Here is a 24,278-nt window from a genome sequence, read left to right as displayed (position 1 = left end):
AGGCTTTTACTGCAAATCATGTGGGTGCAATGATTTGTGCAATTACGGTTATTTACTAATTTACCTCATTTCTGTAATTTCTAGAATTTACTTTTTTTGTTTTGGATATACTTTGTTAATCCCCCAAGGGGAAATTGTTATAAGGTCACATCTAGAGTAAACACTCATTTAATAGGTTTCACAACTGTAAAGAGCAATGCAGCTCAAGCCCTTCTTTAACAGTACTGTACATTTTGGTCAAGCATACAAATTTTAGCTAATAGGCTCTTACTTTATGATGCCTATCACAAGTATTAAACTAGACTCGTTGTACCACAACTCTTTAAAGACAAACCCATTTAAAAACAAATTTCACAGATCATACATTTCAAGTTTGCAAAACAAACAGTCTCTTTTTACAAACCACCTTGACAGTTGATGGTTATCAGTACATGTTAATAAACTTTGGGAGTCTGATGGATTCAGCTAATTCCATAAGCAATTAAAAAATATAGGAGCTAAACATTCTAAAATAAAAAGGTCCACAAAATGAGTCCTTAATTATTCATGATAGAGGATAAATTCAATAAGATATTCCAGTGTAGCTGGCTACATTGAAAACCATTCAGACACTAAGTCTCATCATCCATCTTTTTATCTACATAATATTTTTGGTAGATATTTTGTGGGCTATGTGTTTGCCTTTCTGATCAAGTTTGTCCACACAAAGCAGAATTTAAAGCAGCCGCTTATTCACTTCAAGATCCTTCTGTTTCCCAGAAAAGACCTTAATTGTCACTACCAGTCTGAACAAACACAAAAGTCTGTCATATTTAATAATAAAAAAAAAGTATGTATGTGTCCACAAATGCAAACTTCAATGAGTCTAGTTAGAGTGTCAACAGTATTCCAAGAGATTGAAAAACAGAAATCCAGTCTGAAAAGGAAAAATCAACAAAAGTTGGAGGATTAGCTCATGGGTAGTTGGGAATAAAAACCTGCATGGCATGGATGGTGTCAATAGACAACATTAATGAAAATGTTGATTCATCTTTGTTTAGGAAGTAGCTGAAATGGTACCGAACCAGGAGGTCGAGCTTTGTCCAACACAGGTAGTTTCAAATATTATCTTCAAGGTTTAAGGATGGGGAATTCATTCAGAAGGTTCATAGCTAGCTTCTTGTTTACATCCATGAGCACACCAAAGAAATGCTGCATCTGTAACATAACAGAAGATGCTTAAGCTAAAGAGGAACAATATTGGGTAAATATCAGTCAGTTACATTGTTGTGTTAGTCAAAGCTTTAAAATATAATGAAAAGACGATTCAATGAAATAATTACCGCAGAGCTGTACAGAGGCAGCAAGCTCTGAAAGGCTGTATTGCAAGACTCCTCACTCAGATAACCTTCCTGGATTAGTTCCAGTGTCGTCTCCTGCAGATTACAAATTAAGAAAGACCTGAGAATGGATGGTTAGTGCCAGTAATTTAAACAAACAATTTCCTTCAATTACTAACTAGGGGGCTTCGCCACCTGCAAGCTTCATTCGCCAACCACCCGGCCTGCACTACAAGCCAGCCACTTCGCATCTCTGCTGCTCACGTATATGGATTTCACTTTCACCAAACAACAAAACTTAATTCTTGCAGATACGCCTCTTCATTGTGAAGAAACACTACTTTTCCCTGATGGCAACACGAATTAGATGATCTACAAGTCTCCGATTTAAAGTTTAAATCCCAACAATATATCCAATCTCTTTTCGCTGTTCCGTTATTACACCGAGTAATAATTTCCATTTGTTTGCGCTAATGCGGTCTTTACTATAATTTGTTTGAGACTTTCGAATTTTAGTACTTTCATTACCACTAACCTGCTCTGTATTGTATTGCGCCAACATTTTGGAACCTCTTTATGACTGTCTACTTTGTCATCTACTCTTTTTCTTTTATTTCCAGAGTGGTTAAATCTATTGGCACAAAGTCTCGTCTCACAGGACTTGAAAGTATCTCTCTGAAAAAGTCACGTCTCGCCCCAAGCTGAAAAGTCTCGTCTCTCGTCCCAGGATTTTTTTATATAATAGAGCGATATCCAAATACACAAAACCTAGATGGAGGCTACAAAGTTGTTTCATATTTAGAAACACAGACATTCAACTGATTTTATGTTTAAAAATATAAGACAGTCCAAAGATTAATGTAAAGTAATGCCATCAACGCTCTTCCAAGAATACCTTGGGTAGTTCTGTAAGAATGTTGGAGAGGAATTCACAACAGGTCTCCTGAAGGATGGTCATCTGTTCCTCTTGAACCCCATCTGTTTTACTCTGTTCATTGGTCTCCCTCTTCTGACACTCCCGCAGATACTGCAGCACTCTGAATAGACTGCCTATCAGTTTCAGGTCTATGACAGAAAGACATAATGTGGTAACTAAGCATAGAAATAAAATGTGCTCCTGACCATTAGATAGGTGCTATTTCTGTGAAATGTACTGATTGGTCTAATACCAGCCATTAGCTTAGTCCATCACTTAGGTCACATTTTCTAACATTCCTAAGCTACTCTTCAGATGTTTTAGTCTCTGCTGTGTACATTATTTTTCATCAGATAAAGCAATCTACAATGTCAGGAGGGGATCAGTTTGAATTCAAAGATTAAAAGACAGTAATGATTATTTTATCTTTTTTTTTTAATTAAAAGAACTAGATGCAGTTTCCAATCTAAGGAACAGAACAGAAAACCACATTGATATTTACACACAATTTCTCTCAGGTGTAAGGCTGCTGCAGCCTGTTGAGGCATCAAGACAGAATCCAGCCTACACTTGGTCAATTGCAAGGTACACTGACATGTCAACTTAAAGTTAACTTATTAGCTTAAGAAGTTGTCAATAAACTGTGCAGCAAACACATGTTATTGAACATGAGCAACACACTCGAGCTCTCTTTTAAAAGGATCTTATTTGAGTGGATTAATGTCACGATTCTAAAGGACACATGCAAGCAAGAATTTCACTGTACTATGTACACATGGCAAAAACTTTAACTTATTTTCTAAACAAGGATCTGCTCTACAAGGTCTCAAAATACAGTAAAATCTAACGACTTGTATGTGAAGGTAGTTGAGTTAAAATTGGCAATAATTCTTTAGACAGCATATGTTGTTCAATATATGTTGCGGTTGTTAAAAATTGACAATCCTCAAAGAATAACATCTTAGAAAGATAATTAAATTGCCCGAAAGGGAAATACAGCAGTCATACTTCTGTCCATCTTGCTGTAGGCATGCTGGGACTGACAAGCGAACATGGCTGACAATACAGACAGTATCGATGCCAACAGAATCTTCTGTTCCAGTATAACAATAGGAGGGTCATCAGGCTGACAAAGGTCATTACACACTATGTTGCAGAGCAGACTCCATGTGTTTTCACCTATCTCTGCAGACACCACTGTAGAGAATAAGCCATTGAAACATCGTTATAACAATATGAAAGAGCATATGTTAACACAATAATGCACAGTGCTGCGATATTATTTGTTAAGATGTACAGACTCACCTATAGCTTGGATACCCTCATCCACAGTAGTAAGAAGCTGCAAAATATGCATATAAACCTCAAGTCCATCAGGGCTTTCATGCCTGCAGACAAATATGAGAAATATTGCAATGTTATAAAAACATACAAATACAGTTAAAATGACATGCATACATACTTACTTTCTTTCCAGAGGACTTGATAAATTAAATGCTAACATTAATTCTTCACATATACTACACATACTGTATTTCCAAATCCTTTTTGTTTGTCACCACATCCACTTTCCTAGATTCTCACCTCAGTTGCTTGATTGCCTCAAGCAAACATGGAGCAATACCCAAGGTATCAACAATTGCTTTAGGCTCTTCATCTTCACAGTTGTTTCCAGTTGATGCCTCAGCAGCATTCCCAATCCAGTGCCTCATCAACTCTTCATCCAAATCAAACATCTTGTCTACTACCTCTCCCACCTTCACAAGTAAATCCACTGTGTAATAAAAACAACGTTAAAGTATTGTGAAGGAGCTATCATTGTTTTCAGAAACATCAGCACCACACAGACTAGAATATCTCTTGCCCAAAGCTTTCTCTTAATGCATAACCGATGACAGCTTAAAACAAGTTAGACAACTTGAAGATCAACTGAGGGGGAAATCACACCACCATTGAAGGAGTTGGTCCAGAAAAGCAGAAACAATCAAAAACTAGAGTAAGTAAACAAGTAACTGGAGAAGATACAATACCGAATTATGAATAAACTCCAAAAATTAAATCAAGTGTAAAGACAGAAGCACACAAATTTTAGGAAAATTTATTCTGATGAAGCAGATTTTTTGGAGGAAGAGGTATCCTTACCACAAGTAGAGCTTGACATGATGAAGCAGATGTTCTCACACACAGTTTTCTGATTTTTTATCCGCTCTATCCAGCAAGGGCAGACGTCTGGTTGAGACAAGCATGTCAACAGCAATCTGACAAGAACAAATCGTCCCTTGTGATATCCTGTATAAGCTAAATGGTTAATTCTGATTTGTAGAAAAAAAGGATGACAGGAATCTGTCATAATCTGACATTTAAAAAAAAAAAATCAACCTTTTTGCATATGTTTAGCTTACTGAACCACAATATACCAGATCAAATAGGATTTCCAGAATTTTGCTGTTTAAATTTACTTAATAGTTTTAACAGTGCAAGTTTTTACATTTAGTGTAGATGGGCATTATCATTTCCAAGGTGGCTTGCATATTAACTGCTTTACACCACAAGCAGAAGGAAATCCCCTATACATTTTAAACTGCCATTAAACCTAAATTCCCACAGCAGATAAAAAAAATTACACAGAAAATGATCACAGAGTAACATCCACTTCCCCTACAAAAAGTGGGAAAAGGCGAGACAACTGCTACTCCCTTAAACCAAGGCAAAAAATGTGGCACATTTAAGTGTCTCTGTAATGTTGGTCTAGCAGTATAAAGCTGGTGCTCACATCAAGACTTTTAATCTTAAACTGTACCTTAATAAGCTTTTTTTTGTTAATAATTTGTTCTTTAATCAATGTGACATTACATTTTGAAACCTCGAAGTGATTTTCAATGACTTAATATTATCAGACAAATATATTAATGTGCCCCCACACCTGCTTGTTTCCAGAAGTGTTGGAGGATCTGAATCTCCTAATAGCAGCAGCAGCACCTCCCTGTGGAACATAAGAAAAGTGCAACACAGTGATTATGATGAGAAGAGTTTACAGAATCTATACACACACTGTATACATGTATTTTTATATTAAGGTAGTACATTGGACAACATCTTCTAGTATGCGGAGTCTGCAGCCCTGCTTTCAATAGACAGAAGATTTAAAAAGAGTCAAGCAGCAATTTCATTTTGCCCTTTGACCAGGTTCTCTGGATAAACAAACAGATATATCATCAAATCAATAATGAAAAAAGTATTTAAAAAATCTCAAAACAAAAATGCTTTTTTCATTAAGGTTCTGCTTCATTTCTGCAGTTTTGACTTCAGATAGATGAGCATACCTTTTTGAAAAAGAGTTGAATCTGTTGCCATTGGGCTCTTATATCAAAGAAAGCACAAATTAATTATGATTCACACATAGGCCTGCTCACTGAAAACTGGCATTGTTTTTTAAATGTATCCTAGAAAGCAATTTCATTGAGGGAATACAGAGAACACGTCTCATTTAAAAAAAATCTCACATTGTGCATCCATTTAGAAACAAAAGACAAAAATTTGAATGCAGCAAAAACAACTGTACACAAATAATATTTCAGTTAAAAGTGTTCTCTGATTAAGACTTCAGTAAAAACCTGCAGCCCCTGGAATTGATGCAAGTATCATCTTTTATTTATTTTAAACAGTAGGTAGTTTAGCTGTTTATACTGTATAATTGTACATTATCCAATCTAACTAATAATTTAGCTTTTGCCTTGCCTAGACCGCCCTTTTCCCAGTCTCTGTATTTAACTAGCCTGTGAAACAAGACTTCAGACTGGCTAATAAACAATAACATCTACAGTGACTGTTCTTCTTCTTCTTCAATTACAGATAGTAGCATGTGCCATAGCATACTACAGGGCATACAGGAGAGTCTGGGTGGCTTGTTGGCCCAAGTAAGTAAGGCTTCGAGTCTGAATATTCGAAAAGAGAAAAATGTATTTTCTCCAAAAAAAAATGTTTTGGCTCTCCTTCATTACAAACTTGTCTTATTTTTTCTTAGCTTAACAGAAAGCTTCCTTTGATTTTATTTTTAGAATATTTTAAACAAATGTATTATTATTGCAATTTACCTAGATACACAAGTAAAATATGTCAACATGGTAGGATGTTGTATTTTTCAATTACTAGTTTCTTTTAATGCTTGTTAATTTGTGCATGCATTTCAAACATGTCTTCCGAAATGGACAATTAAGGATTAAACTACAATGAATTAAAACTAAAACCTCAAAGTCTGCAACTTGGGATTGGATTTGTTGTTTTTGTGCATTCACTTCAAATGGGATTATTTTATACCATTTGCTCAGAATAATGTTAAGGTACTGACTGGAATGTCCAAGGCAGGCCTATATACATACTTATAAGTGTCATACCACATATGTTACAGGAGACAAATTTGCCTTTAACCTATTAGTCCTTTAATAACCAGCAACTGCCCCAACATGTTTCAAAATTTGTCTTTGAGAACATCTTCCATCAAAAATATCCAGAAGTGAAAGATAAAACCACGCAGCCCAAGATTTTCACTGATAAATCCCAAAAAGCTCCTTTCAACTTAACAAAAAAGTGAACAAATGGGAGCAAAGGTCCACGAGAAAAAATACGGTGTATGCTGCAGGGGAAATTTACATGAATAATCTTTAAGTCACAGGAATGAAGCAATAACATTATTAAAAGGAAGTTCATGAAGAAAAAATACTAATATTATAAAACACCCATTGATTAGTATTTCTCGATGCATACTGAAAGTTGTATAAATGCTGCCAGAACAGATTTCAGTCCCTGTTATCATGAATTGCATAGGTAGGTTAGAAAAAGGATAGGTGGGCAGATGAACTCTTATTAAGATGCTCGTTTTATAGTTCTGAAAAACAAAAATAAAAACAGATATATTGCTCTCACCCAAGGTCATCATTTCTGCTTATGGACTGGCAGGTCTCTGGGAAGCAAGCAATATTGCCAAGAATGCCAACACAGATTTCCTATAGCAAGACGACCAAAACAACAAGTTAAAGTACTGCTGACAGTTAGCATGAAAATACCAGTCTATTTTTCTATATGTGCTTTTCTACAAACAAATTCAGCAAGACATACAAGATAAAACATTTTTTGAAAAATTGTAAAAAAAATATTCCAGTCCTTAGCAACATAATGATTGAATGTGATCGCCAAATTATAAAAACACACACACACACGCACACACACACACACACACACTGGATTCAGAAAGTAATGAGACTCATTTCACTTTCTGCATACTTTATCCTGTTGTTGATTAAATTTTAAATGGGCAAATTTGTCATTTTTGCACAACAATCTACATTCAATAACTTATAATGACAAACAGGCTTTCAGAAAGGTTTACAAATTTATTAATCAACAACTGAAAGCGCTCATTTATAAAGGTATTCAAACCCTTAATTCAGCACATTAGTGAAGCCCCATTGGCAGCATTACAGCTTTGAGTCTTCTTGGGTAAGTCACTAGACACTTTGCACACATGGATTAGGGTAGTTTATCCCATTCATCTTGGCTGATCTTCTCAAGCTCCATTAGACTGGATGGACGCCATTTGTAAACTGCCATTTACAGGTCTCTCCATACATGTTCTATGGGGGTTAAGTCTGGGCTTTAGCTGGACTACTCAAGGACAGCCACAAATATGTTCCAAAGCCACTCTAGTATTGACTGTATGCTTCAGGTCACCGCCGTGTTGAAAGCCGACATGCATTCTAGAGCAAGTAATTTTTCAAGGACCTCTGTGTATTTGGCTGCATTAATTCTTCTCTTAATTCTCAGTGTCCCTGCTGCTGAGAAGCAACATCATAGCATGACGCTGCCACCACCATGCTTGGTATTAGAGGATGGTATTAGGCAGGTGATCAGCAAAGCATTAGAAATTGTTTTATACCCTTGTCCTGATCTATACCTCAGCACAATTTTATCATGGAGGTCTAAAGAGAGTTCCTTGGACTTCATATCTGGTTTTTGACCTGACATGCAGTGTGAACTGCGGGACCTTATATACAGAGGTGTGTGCCTTTCTAAACAATGTCCAACCAATTCAGTTTGCCACAGGTAGTCTCCAATCAAGTTCTAGACACATCTCAAGGATAATTAAAGCAAACACAATACATCAATACATTTAGCTTCAAGTTGGAGTACAACAGTAAGGGGTCTGAATACTTATATAAATAAGAGATTTCTGTTTCTGATTTTTAATTTATTTGCAAAACTTTCTGAAAACGTGTTTTCACTTTGGAATTATAGGTTATTGAGTGTAGATTGATTAGTGAAAATGGAAAATTAATTCTTTAAAATTAAAACTATACCACAACAAAAAATGTGCAGAAAGTGAAGAGTACTTAATGAATTCCATGCGAGTGTCAGTCTGTGTGTGCATATCACTTACACTCACACACATACACACACTTCAACCCTGATGTTGGGTCAAAACGTAATGAGCAACATCTCTGTTCTTACACATATGCTCTATGTCAAATGGAATGTGCATCATTAACTGCAATCATCCCCACCACTGATTCAAGACATTTAAACTTAATTCATGAAACACCACCAGATGAAGAAAGCTCTCACCGTCAATCTAGGACAACGAGACTTAACGATGACCTCCAGTAAGATGTCTGCCGCTTTAAATTCCTGCAGAAAAGCAGCTACATCCTGAAGGAAGATGAAGACCAAATGTAAAAGAATGTTAAGCTGAACATCCTAAATCTATAAAAATTATCATTTAGTAACACAGACCAGTCTTCAGCTCCTCTATCCAAACTCTAAACTCTCCAAAAACTTTTACATTAGTCATGTTTTACATTCATCTGTGCTGCTACTCACCGTTTTTGAAAAGATCACCTACAAATTTTCTAAAGTAAATGTCTTAAGAACTACCATGTGAAACTGTGGTGTAGCGGGTCCACAGCTCAAGTTAACAGGGCCACTTTTTAAATAAATAATCGCCGCACTCACAGCTTAGCGAGGGGGCGTGGTGTGTGTGGCCGAGCGGTTCCCGTGGGAATTTGTGATGTGGGCAGTCCTCACTTAAGTGCACAGATGAGGAGTTGTCCGCATCTGTAATTGTTCCTGCTAATTACCACAGCTGATCCACGTCCCTGTGATAAATAGAAGTGCGAGGCAGCTAGCACAGAAGAGGAATGAGAGAAAGAAAAGACACACTGAGGTTGCAGGAGAAGAAGGCAGGAAGCAGGGAGAGAATAGCCGGTGTGAGAGAGCGAGCGAGCGCAGGTTCGCAGGCAGCTGGACAATGAGCCCTAGCGGGGTGTTTAGCTGACACCTAGGACAGTCGATTATGGTCGCTCCTGCTGAGCATTTTGTGAAGAGCAGGAGTGACCGGAAGAAGGATGACTCGCCACAGAAGACAGAGGGAGTCGAGAGGCTTGGGAGGTGGATTCCACAGTGTGAGCATCCTAGCCATTGGGGGAAGCCAAGTCTCGGTCTGGGGAGAGCAGAACCCAAGCCAGGGATCAGGAAGCCTCCAGAAGGCAGAATGAAGGTCAGCTGCAAGTAGGGTGGCTCCCCTGATGCATAGCCTGAATGGGAGAAGCACGGGCGTCACCAGTAAAAGAATGCACCGGGCTTTGTGGTAAAAAAAGGACAGCTTCCAGCCATAGTTTTAACTTTGTTTTTTTTAAAAGGATTTATTTATTGTTTTTTTGACCTCCACAATTCACAGTTTTTTATTCGATTATTTATTTAAAGATTTTTGAGACACTGCACTTATTTATTTGAACACTGTTTTGTTTGCTGTTTTAATAAAAGTGCTTGGCACTTTTTTTGCACCATCCCCTTACTTTGTTATGCCTCACTGTCTAGCTCATCGGTGACATTACCAACAGTGTCGGGTACAAGAGCTCCCAGAAGGAAGATGGGAGCATTGAGTAGAACCCGCATCATCACAAAAACCATATGAGACTGCTACTGGCAAACACTTGCCAGGGTGGTTTCTCACAGCCATTTAGCAGTGTGGAGTGGTTGCTGCAGTTCATGTGTTCCATCAAATTTCTATTTGCATTTTTTTTCTCCCTTGGTTTGTACTCACCATAAATGAGCAACACAGAATGTTTATTTTGGCATCATGTACTTTTACTCAGTAATTTTACATTAACTTTTTCTGATCAAGAAAAACAAACTATCATTTAAATGAATCAATACTCCTCAAAGGAAGAAATGAATTTTACACCTATTTTATATATAACATAACAGTTTCAAATTTGCTTAATCCAATTCTGGTCTGAGGGGAGCACAACCTCCTGTGGCAATATTAGGTACATGACAGGAACCAAACCTAAGCAAGTCACCATTCCAACATTGGGCCCATTTACAGAGGGTATAGAAAAGAATCGCCCCTTCTAAATATTCACTTTTTGTTGCATTGAATAATGAAATGAAGACACAAACAAAAAAAAATTCTCCAGCTGTATTTACTCAATGAAACTTATGACAGCCAAATGAAAGATGTAATAGCAACATTTCATAAAATAACAAAAAATTAAAAATACAAAATACTTGTAAACTGAATCAGGTGCTACTAATCACCTTCTTCAGTGCACACCAAGCTAATTGGTTTCTACCTGTGATTGACTGTAATCATTCTGATTAGTTTGGCATAAAAACAGCTATTCCTGGAACATTCCAGTGCTTGGAAGTGCAACTGAAAGCAAACAATCAATTATGGGTGGCAAGGCACGGTTAAAAGATCTCAGGGATAAAGTTGTGGACAGGCACAAAAATAAAAAAATTCAAAGACTTTACCACAATCAAGAAGTGGAAAGTGTTGGTACTGCTAGGCTGTCCCTTCAAATTAGACAGAAGAGCAAGAAGGCCTATGGCAACTATCAAGCAACTGCAGGAATTTTTAGCAGAGTAGTCATTGTATGCATGTGACAATATCACAAATGTGGCTTGTAGGGGGGGTTTACAAGAAAAAAAAAAAAGTCCCTTCTCACCACAGGCCACATTAAGTCTCGAGCTTTGACAAAATGCTCCTTGAAGATTCTGAGGCCAAATGGAAAAAGGTGTTATGGTCAGATGAGACTGAACTATCTGGCCTCAATGCCAAATGGTATATTTGGCATAAAGCCGATACACCTTACCATCCAAAGAACACCATACCTGCAGCAAAGCATGGTGGTGGTAGCATCCTGTTGTGGGAGTGTTTCTCTGCAGCAGGGACTGGGGACACTTGTCAAGACAGAAGGAAAAATGGATGGGGCAAAATACCGTCAACCTCTTGAGGAAAACCTGCTACCCTCTTCCAGAAAGTTGTCAATAGGAAGAAGATTCATTTTCAAACATGACAATGACCAAATCATACAGCAATGTGGCTGAAGAAAAAGGTGAATGTCCCTGCATGGCCTAGTCAGAGCCCAGACGTAAACCCTACTGAAAAATCTGTGGAAGACTGCAGTACACCAACAGTCACCATCCAATCTGATTGAGCTTGAACAGTTTGTAAAGAAGAGTGGGCAAATATTGCATAGTCTAGATGTGCAAGGTTGGTAGACAACTATTACAACAGACTCATGGCTGTAATCAAAGGAAAAGGTGGTTCCACAAAGTACTGACACAGGGGGGTGATTCTTTAACCATCTCTGTGATTTTGTTTTTTTTTTATTTTTTCCCTGAACTGTTGATATTATATTTTTCACTTGCCTGTTATAAGTTGAATTCATTGAAATACAGCTTGCGTGTGTCTTTATTTCAGGTTGCAAAGCAATAAAAAATTTAATATTTTGAAGTGGGAGATTCTTTTCACACTGTATATGCACAACCACACTCACATGAAGGTTAGCTAAAACAGCCAGTAAACAGACCCATGTTTGGGATGTAGTAGGAAAATGAAAATATTTAGTAAAACCCTGTGCATATATGGATACACACACACACACACACACACACTCACAGAGTGAGGTCATGCAAAGTCTACACAGACATCAACTTGTCATGCAATTCAAACCCAATTTGCTGGTGGTGGAAGCACCATCCCTCAACAGTGTGTCAGTCATCATGCCACTTATGTATATATAATTTTTTTTTCTTTTTAATACTTGTCTCATCAAGTTATGAAATTGGTTTATTTTTTTGTCTTTGATTTTAATCCATCTCAAGTGATGGGAAAATGGTTGTTCCTAAATACTGACTCCAGTATCCCCAGATTCCCCCAACTAGAGCCTCACCTGATCCATTGACATGTCCCAGACTTTGCAGATCTCGTTCTCAATATCCTCATCCAAATCTGGTTGACTGCTTTCATCTGCTCCTTCTGCATTTTCATGCTGATTTGATAGGGGCTAAACCACACAGCAAGCCAAAAAGAAAGAGAACACGGTGAACTAGTGAATGTATCCTTATAGATACAGTAGAGAAAATAAAAACCTTGGTAAACAAGGATGAGCAAAAGGGAATTTTTAGCAACAGTCATCTTACATTTCTACAACATTTAGAAAAAAATGTACTTCCAATGATCAAAATGTAAATAAAATAATGTTCTTGTTCTTCAACAAAAACCTGCAGGGTAAAATTTACACCTTGAGACCTTCTCTTCTTTAAATACACAAGGTGGTAGTCCATTCTGAAGAAGCAGATGGCTGTAAGTCCTGCTTTGGAGAAAATAATGAGCCGAGCTACTGGGTATCTTTGCTTTGGTTACAATTTCATAATCAACTCATAATATTTCATTCTGATTTTTGTTTAAATTTATTACATCTTTAGGAATGACGTAACATACATTTTCACACTTGCTTAATCATGGAGCACAAAGCATAAACCAACCATGGACAGGACACAAGGCCAATATTGGTCCCACTCAAACTAACTTGTAAGGGTCCCAATCTAGAATTACAATTCCCCTAACATACATATCTTGGGTATGTGGAATTAAAACCAGAATGCTTGAAGAAAAGAAAAAAAAAAAACAAGTCAGCAATTGCGGAATTGAACGCAAACTCAAGATAATGGATTGGTCAGGTGACACTGTTCTAGCAATCTTTAGTATAGCATTTAAGCAAAAGAAAAAGTGAGCGAAAAATAAAACCAAATGAAAAATTTTAGAAAAAAATAAGGAGAGGCAATTTGTTTATAAAATTAAAAGGGGCAACTCAGCCGCAGCATTTTTTGCCTTTGCCAAAAAATACAGAGGATGGTCTTTACCCTTCACTGAGTCTCTTATGAGGCACCACAGGCAGAAGCACATTGCTGCTAATGTTTATTTTGAGTGGGAAGGAAAACTGAATGAAAGAGAAACAGTAGCATGTCTGTAGAACAGATATACTGTACAAGAACCTATTCCATTTAAGTCAAAAAAATGTACAACTAAAACAAAAGTATAATTTATAGCACGCATGGTCTTTAAAGCTTTCAGATCTACATCCATCGCAGATTCTTAACTTCTAAGTATCAAAAAGCAGTCAGTCCTGACCTGAATGAGCTTTGTCAGTGTTCTGACGAGCCAGTGCTTGCTGTAGGCTGTGTCTCCAATGGCGTCATCAACTGGATCATCCTCATCATCACTGGCTGGGGGAGAGGGATTCCTGTCCATGCCTGGGGAGCTGTCAGAACCTGCCGAGATGCTGCTTTCATTATCCTGGTACTCAGAATTTCTTTCTGAGAGAGAAGGGAAGATAATTTTACAAATAAATATGGATCTAAAATTAAAGCAGTCTAATAGAACTACTATAAGCAAATATGAGCTTCTTAGCTCTTAAGCAGTAGTTTAGCACTTGAAATCACAATAGTTTAAGGTTAAGATCAATGATTATGAGCACAAGAACTCTGACACGTAAGAGGATATCACTGAGTCCATCAAGCTTGTCTGGTGCACTAATAGCTCACTTGTCCCGATACTAGCTCCCCCTGAGTTAAAGTATATGGAGTGCAAGTGACTATATTGAAACTATCAGTCCTGTGTTACAGAGTCCAGCAATGCAATGGCCAATATTCAGTATCCCTTTGCATTGAGAAATAAACACAAATGTTAACAGTCACCAGGCTGTACGCTGCCTCCTCAGTGAACAATATCCATTCATTCTATAACTGAATTTGTTTTTGTAAAGTGCTCTTCACTGAATGCAGGCTCAGAGTGCTGTACCATGTTTACAGGTAAAATTCAGATTGCAAATTTTAAAAATTACACCATGTATACACATAAAAAGAGAGGAGGTTAAAACTGATTAACAAACATAATGACAAAACACCTATAGATATCTTATATATAAACATCTATGTGTGGAAGAGTGTATGTGTGTATGTGTGTGTGTCTGTCTGTCTGTCTGTCCGGCCTGGAAGTGTGACGCTACAGCATGAAGCTGAAAGAGCTGGCAAGGCGGCCCCAAGTTAACGAGTCAGAAGAAGAAAGAAGTGAGAGGCTACAGCATGAAGCTGAAAGAAAGTGACTCCATCGCCAAAGTGAAACCGCTGACAAAAGACAAACTCACTTAGCCGCTAATACACATGCGAGGTGATCACATCGGCAAAAATGAAACCTCTGAGGAGAGAGAAATTAGCCATTGATAAACAATGGGGATGAGCACGTCTGCAAAACGAAATCACAGACTCTGCATTTCAATTTTTTTCTGACAATTTCAACAGTTTCTTGGAGCCCAGGCTTTTTACAGCATGGGCTAACACATCCTCTTTAATAAAACCCCTGTGTGCGTCCATGTGTCCGTGTGTGTGTGTCTTCTGGTGAAGTGCGCATGCGCGGGGCACTCTTTAATAAAGGACATCATTGCTGGAGAGAGTGCTGATTGGGTACTCGCGGCGGTGCACATAAAATCTGTTGCTGGGGAGACGCCACACATACAATAGTCAGCTGCACACCTGCACAGATTAAAATACTTGCTGGGGAACTGCACAGTACTTGCTGGAGAGACGCTACAGGCACGATTATCAGCTGCACGCCACACATTACATCAGTTCCTGGGGAGACTCTGCTGATTGCCCACTGTTGTGACAGAAAATTAAATGCATATTACGGACAAAGCGGAAGTACAGGGAAGGACGGAATGAGTGGCAGAGTTACCGGCCTCTAGCAGATGCTTCAAAGGCTGCCTGACGCATCACACAAGACAGAGAGGGCGGGACCTATAAAATATCGCACGGCCAATCCAATTGGATTTCGGTAAATGAGGTATGACCTAAAACATAAGGCACGAAAAATCCAATCGGGTACTGAGACGTGGAGACTAGCTTTCCCAAAGAGGTGGGATTAGTGTTTGTCGTTGTACAACTGTTCACTCCGAGGATGTCAGATTTGCGATTAAGAAGCTTGGCCCGGTAAAGTGTAAAGTGTCATTCGTTGAAGGGGTTTTCCTAAATATATGAATTTTCATGATATTACAATTGGTTGACTTTTAAAAGTAGATTTATTTTCAAGCACATAAAATCCATTGCTGGGGAGATGCCACACATAATCAGCTGCACGTCAGCACAGATTAAAATACTTGCTGGGGAACTGCACAGTACTTGCTGGAGAGACGCCACAGCAAGCTAAAATAAAGAGAGGCAGGATAGGAGATCTTCAAACAGACACAACACATCAATCAACAGCCACACAGGAGAGGATAAATATAATATTAATTATACTTACTGTATTGTCATATACGTTTCTATTTTATTTTTCATTATTATTTTACTTTAGGCTTCTTCCAAAAATATTTTTCACAAAAAAAATAGACTGTTCCTACTAATGTTTATGCACTACTGTTCTAGCACCCGTTATTGTAATGGGCTTAATGTCTAGTAATAGTATAAAAACCATACATACACACAAGAATACTCATTGATATGATTCAAGTATCCTGTTACATTCTTGCACCCATTAAAAACAAAACATTTAGCAGTATAGCCATCTAACTTGCCATGTGCGATGTCATGGTCACAAGATGATTAGAACTGTTCTTTTAATTAAGCCCTCTAATTTCAATCTACAATAAGCCTCATGAGAGGCCTCAATATCTTTAGAACAGGATACATGGTGTAGTGTTAACTATTCTGGATTCACTTTTTCACATCACATATTTATCTCTGGAAGGTGAATATGATTGGCGATAGCAAATTAATCCTGTGGAGCAGTAGCAGTGGTGTCACATGCACAGTGCACCATGAACGTTTTACTTCCATGGCCAACCAACATAAAGCACATGTAACAAAGTGTGCTCTGATGGATTAATTCCTGCCTTGCAAAAAAAAAAAAACAGAATTGGATTAAATGAATTGCAGAATGTAATGTTATTTGACCTTGGAAATACAAAGTAAGTCGGCCATATGTAGGCTGTCACTGAACTGAATGGCATATACACCTTCACAATCACAACTGACAGTTAACTGTCAAGGTCAAAACGTTGCATATTTTTTTTTTTTACATTGTTGCTTGTCTCGTGCTTTATGAGCATGCTGAGGAAGAAAAGTAAGTTTGTGAAGGTGTCAAAATCCACATATCTCTCCATTATAAAAAAAAATAAAAATCTTGAGACAAGACTATTTCCAAGAAATTTTATCAAGTCCCGCCCTCCTCTGAACCATTTATGGTTAACGGCCTACAGCCACGGTCCTCTCACCTCTCATTTGTGTGAATGCTTTTATCAGACACAGTTCCTGCACTCTCAGCTCTTATAAATTTTTACATTTTTCCTCACTTTAAGTTCCCAATAAAAGAAAAATTATGATGTCAAAATCTTAATGAAGAATTTCATCCCAAAGGGTTATCAAAAGAAGAAATGAGTACACGGGCAATCCTAGCACCGAGAAACGATGAAGTCAAACGAATTTACGCAAAAATTGTCAATTGGTTGCACGGCAAATTGGTTAAATGCGTATCAATAGACTATGCTGAAACAGTTGGTGGTGATGGTGTGGAAGATGAAAACATCAACTTACAATATCCCATAGAATATCTACAGCCGTTAACACAGTCCAGACTTCCAACGGCCAAATTAATGTTGAAAGAAGGATGTATCATAATGTTATTGCGTGATTTATGTATGAGTGATTGGCTATGCAATAGGACAAGATGAGTTGTATTCAAAATTGGTCGAACAATTCTGACATGTAAAATGTTAACAGGCGACAAGAAAGGTAATGTAGTACATCTTCCGCGGAAAACATTACACAACATAGGAGAACTTGATATGCCATTCATATTAAAACACTTACAGTTTCCTGTTAGAATAGCTTTTGCTATGACAATTAACAAATCACAGGGACAAACATTCAAAAAAGTCGGTTTATTTATTAGAGAGAAACAATATTCACTCACGGGCAGTTATACGTTGCATTGTCTAATTACTTGCTATAATGTAAAATAGTTAGGTCTATTATGCATATGTAACAATTCACATGAAAATAACAATCTGTTTAAATTGTTCTTCTGCTTCCCCATACGTGAGCAGCAGAGCCGCGAAGTGGTGAGCGAGAGAAGTGAGCAGTGGGCAGAGCCCCCTAATTAAAGAAATTAAAGTTTATTCCCACTCTGAATAAAACAAAAGAAAAAAGTGAAAAGACACAACGTTTTTGGCCTATATCAGGAGTACAGCCAAAATTTCTTCCTTTACCCAAGCAAACTCAACCCCCCCCCCCAATCTTTTCCGTGTGGAAATAGCCTTTACATTTTTTCCTTTTAAGGTACACAATGACACTGCCTGTCACAAAATCCATAAGGTACTTTGACACAACAAATACAAAGGAAAAAATACCTGGAAAAATTGTCTCAATTATTTTATTATTTTAGGGTGCTAAATTCAAAAATGAAAGACATTTTTCTCCATCATATAACATTTTATCACAAAACACAGTTTAACCTGTCAATCATAGGTTTGTTTTATTGTTTTCACAGTATGATTAATTTAATATCAATACTGTATTTTTATTTTCACAATAATTTGTTTCAATTTAATATTTTATAATAAGAAGATCTATGTTTAAAGAAAAACATTTGTTTAATTTGATAGCAAGGTCAAACAGTTCATATTTTGGGACCTGAAAGGTCTGTGTGTCTTACTGGGTCACAAGTCAGGGCAAAAATTCCCAGGTTTTCTCTGTGAGTGGGACAACATAGCCAAGAATTGAGTTTGGGTTCAGCAGGAATGGCCAGTTAGAAGAAGAAGAAAAAAAAAAAACAGCCTGGTGCCAAAAACATCATCAGATCTGGCCTGGTGGATTCGGATAATGTGCTGCTACCTTCACTGCAGTTTGGTTTAATGAAGCAGTTTGTCAAAGCTCTAATAAAATATGGAGCCTGTTTTATGTATTTGTGCTGAAAGTGTTCAGGTTTGCCTGAGGCTAAACTGAAAGAGGGTGACTTTGCCAGACCGGATATTAGAAAATGGATTTCTGATGCAGAATTTGATGGTGTGATAAATGACCTGGAATGAGAGGCTTGGGTATCATTCAAAGATTTTAGATAATAATAAAGATCTGAATTACAAAGACATTGTGAAAAATTTATTAGTTACGTTTAAGGAGTAAAATTGCAACATGAGTTTCAAAGTTTACTGTTATAAATTGGTATTAGGAATTTTTCCCCAAAACTCTTGGAGCAATGAGTGAAGAGAAGAATGAAAGATTTCATCAGGATATCGAGGACATGGAATGAAGGTACCATGGATGTTGGAATGTCAGTCTAATGACGGACTACTGTGGATGATTCACAGGCTTGTTCCAGTAAATGTGTACAAATGACAGGCCACTAATGAAGTCTGGTTCAAAAAAAATATTAAGAAATGACAAAAACTAGAGAGGTTATATGCAAGTTAATAAATGTGTTGTTTTCTTTACATATATGTTTAAAAAGTACAAGACTGACTAACTATCTCCATGTTAAATTGATTTAGTACAATATTGTGTAATTTCTTAAATCTAAATTAAAACAAGGGGGCTCCGCCCCCTGCTCGCTTCGCTCGCCTACCCCCGGCGTTTTGAACCCGTGCCCGCTGGGCAGCTACGTGTCCGGATGACGCACGTTTAATACGGAGCGTCTGCCCGTGTCATTTTGGAGTCCCCCACTGGTAATACAGAGCTTCGTCCGTACTATCACGCGGTGCATTTTGGACCACTGCGGACCCCGTAGTTTTTCTCGTTTCAGTTTGTATCTTTGGTCAGTTGAGCTCATGTTTTTCAAGCTTTTGAATTCCGGTCTTCATTATCTGTAATCTGCTGACCAAGTGCGTGGCCCCCTTGTTCAACCTGTTTATGACGTTTTACTTTGCTTTCTACTCTGTCTTTAATTTCTGACCTAGCTTTATTCCGGTTTTGTTTCAATGACACTGGGTCCGTGGTGATTATATGTAAAGGAGGCAGTCTAATTTTACCCTTTTGACAACTACGTGTAAATTCATTATTTGTATTGCCAGTTGTTTCTTCTGGGAAGTTAAGTGAATGACAATGATTGCAAATGACATTCATTAATCCCAATGAATTTTCCTCAATAGTGGACTCATTATTGAAGGCGTTGTCAGCCAACTGGCGTAAGCATTTAGCAGGTGTCTGGCGTTGATGTCCGCGACGGGCATGTTTTGCTTGTGGCGTTTGACTGACGCGTTGTTGCATGTACATTATTTGTGACGCGCTATTTTGTAGTTTTAATTGATTTGCCACCGCTTTGCGAAATAAGGAGGATCGCACTCACTGTTAATATGTATCCTTTTCTGCAGTTGAACGGTTAATAGTGCTTTATTGTAAGGAGATACACCTATGCTCACACCTATGCTGCCTAGTGTGAAGGTGTTCAGATGACGTATGTTTAATATGGACGTTTCCTTTAGAAATGTGGTTTTGGGTGTCACTTCTTATTGGGGGGGTTGAGGATTGTTGTTGCGCGAGCGTCTTCTTTCTTTTTGTGTCCCATGGGCTTGACACCTACGCCGACACCCATGCTGCCTAGTGTGAAGGTGTCGACGTTCACTTTAGAATATGTGGCTTTGGGTGTCACTTCTTATGGATGTGTGGGGGGGGATTGTTGTTGCGCGAGCGTCTTCTTTCTTTTTGTGTCCCTGTGTCTTGTTTGAATCCCCCTCTTTGTGTGTGTCCCGTCCCTTGCTTGTAGGGTCTGTGGGGTGGTTTTGTGTTCTTTTTTATTGTCTTCCATGGGCTTGTTGAATCCCCCTCTTGGTGTGTGTCCCGTCCCGTGCCTGTAGGGGGGGGTGGTCGTGCCTTGCCGTTGTGCGCTCGTCTGTTCTTTTTTTTTGTTGTGTTTAGTTTCGTGTGCAATGTGTTTTGTGCTTTGCCCGCGGTTGAGTACTTTTTTATGTGCCTTTTCCTTTTTTCGGTGCTTGTGTGACTCCTTTTTGTATGTGCTCACTCCTTTTTTCTGTGGTCTTGTCCGCCACTCGCGGCCCCTCATCCGCCTTTGTCGCCCTCTTTTGTCCGCCTTTCTCCGACTCTCGCGGACTCTTTTTGCGCCTGCGCCTCTCGCGGACCCTCATCCGCCTTTCTCGGCTCCTCAGCCGACTCTCGCGGACTCTTTTTGCGCCTGCGCAGTACGTCTTTTTGCAGCTACGGCCCATGGCCGGATGTGCCTGCGTCCATCATCCGGTTTAGCATTCTCGGTTAGTAATATAGATTCTTTTAACTTTCGTATTTAAATGTGACATTAAAGAAACAAAGTATATTTGTTTTGTAGTTATGAATGTATTAAAATAATTATTCGGAATAAAACCAATTTAGTTTAATTTTGAAGATCTTTGTTATTTAAATATGGCACATTTTCATAAAAGGATTTAGTTCAAAATGCTTAACAAGAGGTATTAAGAAGATGCCCATAATAGTGCAGAGCCTCTCTTCTAAATTCATTTCAAGACCAATAACTCTGTTCTCACTGACCTTAATGAAGACCACCTCTGAGTCAAGACTCCAACAATGAACAATGTGGGACAACCTTTAATGTTTCACACACGAGACAAACATGGCCATCAAACAAGCCTGGTGGATCAGGCACTAAATAATTCCTTGCATTTCTCTTCTTTTTCACAAAGTTTGTATAGAATTAAAAGAAGAAAATGATGGTTAAAAACTTTGATCTGTAGATGTAAAGTGGAAACTCCTCAACAGTAAGAATGTAGTCTCATTTCCATGAGATTGTGGTACAGTTTCAGCATCAGATGTGCTGTTTCCCCCAGACAAGCATTTAAAGTTTGGATTTTCAATCCACTGCTGTGCAGGTGAAGCCCAAGTGACCAGTGGAGCGCGTTTAGAGGAAAATTGAGGCACGGGGATAATCAAATGTGGGTTTACAAAGAAGGTCTGCATTTCAATCATTGTGGACATCGGTTAAATTTACTTTAATGTAGAATGAGAAATTATGCCAAACGTGTTGGAGCTGTGCCAACTTTAATAGTCGGTTGTAAAGAAAGGAACTAAAAATGCAATGTTTTAATTAAACAATATACGAAGATCAGGCCTGTAGCTCTTGTCCGATTGTGAGAATCATTGCAGGGGCACTTCGTGGTCTCGCGATAAAAAGTTTAAAAGGTGTCTGCGTCTCGACCTCTTGAACTGTCCACGAACCCACGTGATGATTAAGGTGTCTTTTTTCCCAAAAATAATGTTTACTAAAATACTTTGCACATTCAAAAAAGTATAACATTAATATTCGAACTGAAGGTATTTTACCTTGTGTAATCTTGTTTCTTTCTAATTTTGAATTGAACTGGTTAAATTTCCGTTCGTTACGGTTGATGAATACTCCCAGCCACTGCATGCTATAAGTTACATCGGAATATAAGAGACAATGAAGGCAGATGCCTGTTTCGTTATTGTAGAGCCCCCCGGACTTAATGATCGGCTGGGGCCAGGTACCTACATTATTTACTGCAGAAAACAACATACAGTATACACACCGACTGGAGCTTCTCGTTTGTCCCACAACTGTCCGGGGTCGTGTGCTGTAAATGCACACGGCGGGTCAGAAGTGAATGATCCAGGGATGGATGACACGAGCTGACCACTGGCGATCTAGGAGAAGCAGTTGGAGTTCAGATAAAAAAAAGCTGTCCACGTGTCGGGAGCTCTAAGAAGTTAAATGTTGGAGACGGCGTCACTACAAGTCAGCCGATGGGAGAAGGAGAGTAACATGCGATCAATACCAATATACATGAAAGGAGGCAAAGTGGTGGAGTCGCGACCAGTCCCGGTGTTTTAAGTGCGTATGTAGCGTTCCTCAAGGCTCTTAACGGCGGATAGGTTTACATAGGTGCGTTAGACTTCAGCGATTCGTCGGTTCTGTTGTGAAGAAAAACAATATGTATACCTGTTAACCCCAGAGCTCAAACAACTCATGTCAAAATGGGTTATGTCTCTTGCATCTCAGTGGTCGTTACAGTACTATAAAGAATAACGAAGTTTCATTATGTTAGAAGCATGAATCTAAAATCACCAAGCAAACAAACAAATCGGCAGAGCTGGACTTTTTTACGTTGGAATCACGAAATGTGCACTAACCGCCGATCTGCTATAACCAATAATATTGGTATCATCCTTATTATAGCACTATTAGGGTCCCTGCCTCCGCTTCTATTATACTAAAGGAAAAGAAGAAGCACTAGAAACACAAAGAGATGCTCCTCACCCATTGCTCAGTCACGCCGGGTCCACCTTGACTACCACAGGTACGCCGGTGCCAGCTTTCTCTTCACTTTTCCAAGTTCACTTCTTTACAAGGTGTGCTATAAAATAGTTTCGTTCCAAGTCCCGATTCGGGACACTGTTTAAAACTCCCTCCTTAAGTGTCCGTGTTTCCCAGGGAACTTCTCCCGGTGTTGCATTCTTACGGGAGCCCGCACAGGACATAAATCTCGGCGTGGGACTTCACACCACACGGGAGAGGCGCGAAGACCGGACGCGCCATCTGCTGGCGGCTATTAATTGTTACAATAAGCAAAAATGAAACGAGAGTAGACGCTCCTCACAAAAACTCTAAAAACACTTGATATAAACTCGTAGACCAGCTGAGAGTTTGGAAGAGCTCCCTTCAGCAGCAACTACGTAACTAGTGACGGGCTCGTGGACAAAATGTGCTGCATGTTTATCATTCATTACTTTTTGTAATGAAATCGAAGTATGCTGATGGAATCACTCCGAACAGTGAAGAGTGTAATACGTAACAGACTTTTTTTTCTTACCATTGCAGTGATTATTTCTACATTTTCGTTAACATTTTTTTCAGCTACAGTATGTTTACTGGAAAACGTGTAGCACGTTTTGATAGCTAACACATTGTAATTAAAAGGAAAACGGTAATACATATAGTATTTGCCTCGATGTGACTGTAGTTGCCAAGTAAAAAAAAAACATTTTTTTTCCTTTAAATTATTTAACCGACTTTGGGTATATATATTCACCGGCCACTTGCTACTACTCGGGTGGACCCCCTTTTGCCTTCGGAACTGCCGTAATTCTTAGTGGCATAGATTCAACAAGGTGCTGGAAACATTCTTCAGGTATTTTGGTCCATATTGACGTGATAGAATCACATAGTTGATGCAGGTTTGTCGGCTACATATCCATGATGCGAATCGCCCGTTACACCAAAACCCAAACGTGCTCCATTGGATTGAGATCTGGTGACTGTGGAGGCCATTTGAGTACAATGTACTCATTGTCACGTTCAAGAAACCAGTTTGAGATGATGCGAGTTTTGTAACGTGGCACGTTATCCTGGTGGAAGTAGCCATCAAAAGATGAGTACACTGCGGTCATAAAGGGGTGGACATGGTCAACAACAAGACTCGGGTAGGTTGTGGCATTTCAACAATGCTCAGCCGGTACTAAGGGGCCCAAAGTGTGCCAAGAAAATATCCCCCACACAATTAAACCACCACCGCCTCCAGCTTGAACTGTTGATACAAGGCAGGATGGATCCATGTTTTCATGTTGTTGACTCCAAATTCTGACCCAAACATCCGAATGTTGCAGCAGAAATCGAGACTCATCAGATCAGGCAACATTTTTCCAGTCTTCTATTGTCCAGTTTTGGTGAGCCTGTGCAACTTGTAGCC

General features: G+C 38.7%; 1 protein-coding gene across 1 annotated transcript; it reads right to left on the bottom strand.

Moving 5' to 3' along the window:
* Positions 1–145: 145 nt before the first annotated feature.
* Positions 146–23,076, bottom strand: saal1 (serum amyloid A-like 1). Its single transcript, XM_051923202.1, has 13 exons — positions 22,850–23,076; positions 13,709–13,893; positions 12,468–12,581; positions 8,854–8,937; positions 7,159–7,238; positions 5,159–5,218; positions 4,378–4,493; positions 3,820–4,009; positions 3,541–3,623; positions 3,244–3,432; positions 2,215–2,384; positions 1,323–1,415; positions 146–1,197 (listed from the first exon to the last, which is right to left on the bottom strand). The coding sequence occupies exons 1-13, from the start codon at positions 22,851–22,853 to the stop codon at positions 1,111–1,113; spliced, it is 1,455 nt and encodes a 484-aa protein (XP_051779162.1). The 5' UTR covers positions 22,854–23,076; the 3' UTR covers positions 146–1,110.
* Between the last annotated feature and the right edge of the window lie 1,202 nt (positions 23,077–24,278).

The sequence above is a fragment of the Erpetoichthys calabaricus genome, chromosome 2 (genome assembly GCF_900747795.2).
Source record: "Erpetoichthys calabaricus chromosome 2, fErpCal1.3, whole genome shotgun sequence".
NCBI lineage: Eukaryota > Metazoa > Chordata > Cladistia > Polypteriformes > Polypteridae > Erpetoichthys > Erpetoichthys calabaricus.
Note: the sequence above shows the minus strand (reverse complement) of the source record. Positions and strands in the feature narration are given on the sequence as shown.

What these genes read in the sequence shown, in the direction of transcription:
- saal1 (XM_051923202.1), bottom strand. An exon ending in CACTGACAAAGCTCATTCAG is followed by an intron (nt 12,582 to 13,708) that starts GTCAGGACTGAC and finishes TGTGTGGTTTAG; the next exon opens with CCCCTATCAAATCAGCATGA. An exon ending in TGAGGGTATCCAAGCTATAG is followed by an intron (nt 3,433 to 3,540) that starts GTGAGTCTGTAC and finishes TATTCTCTACAG; the next exon opens with TGGTGTCTGCAGAGATAGGT.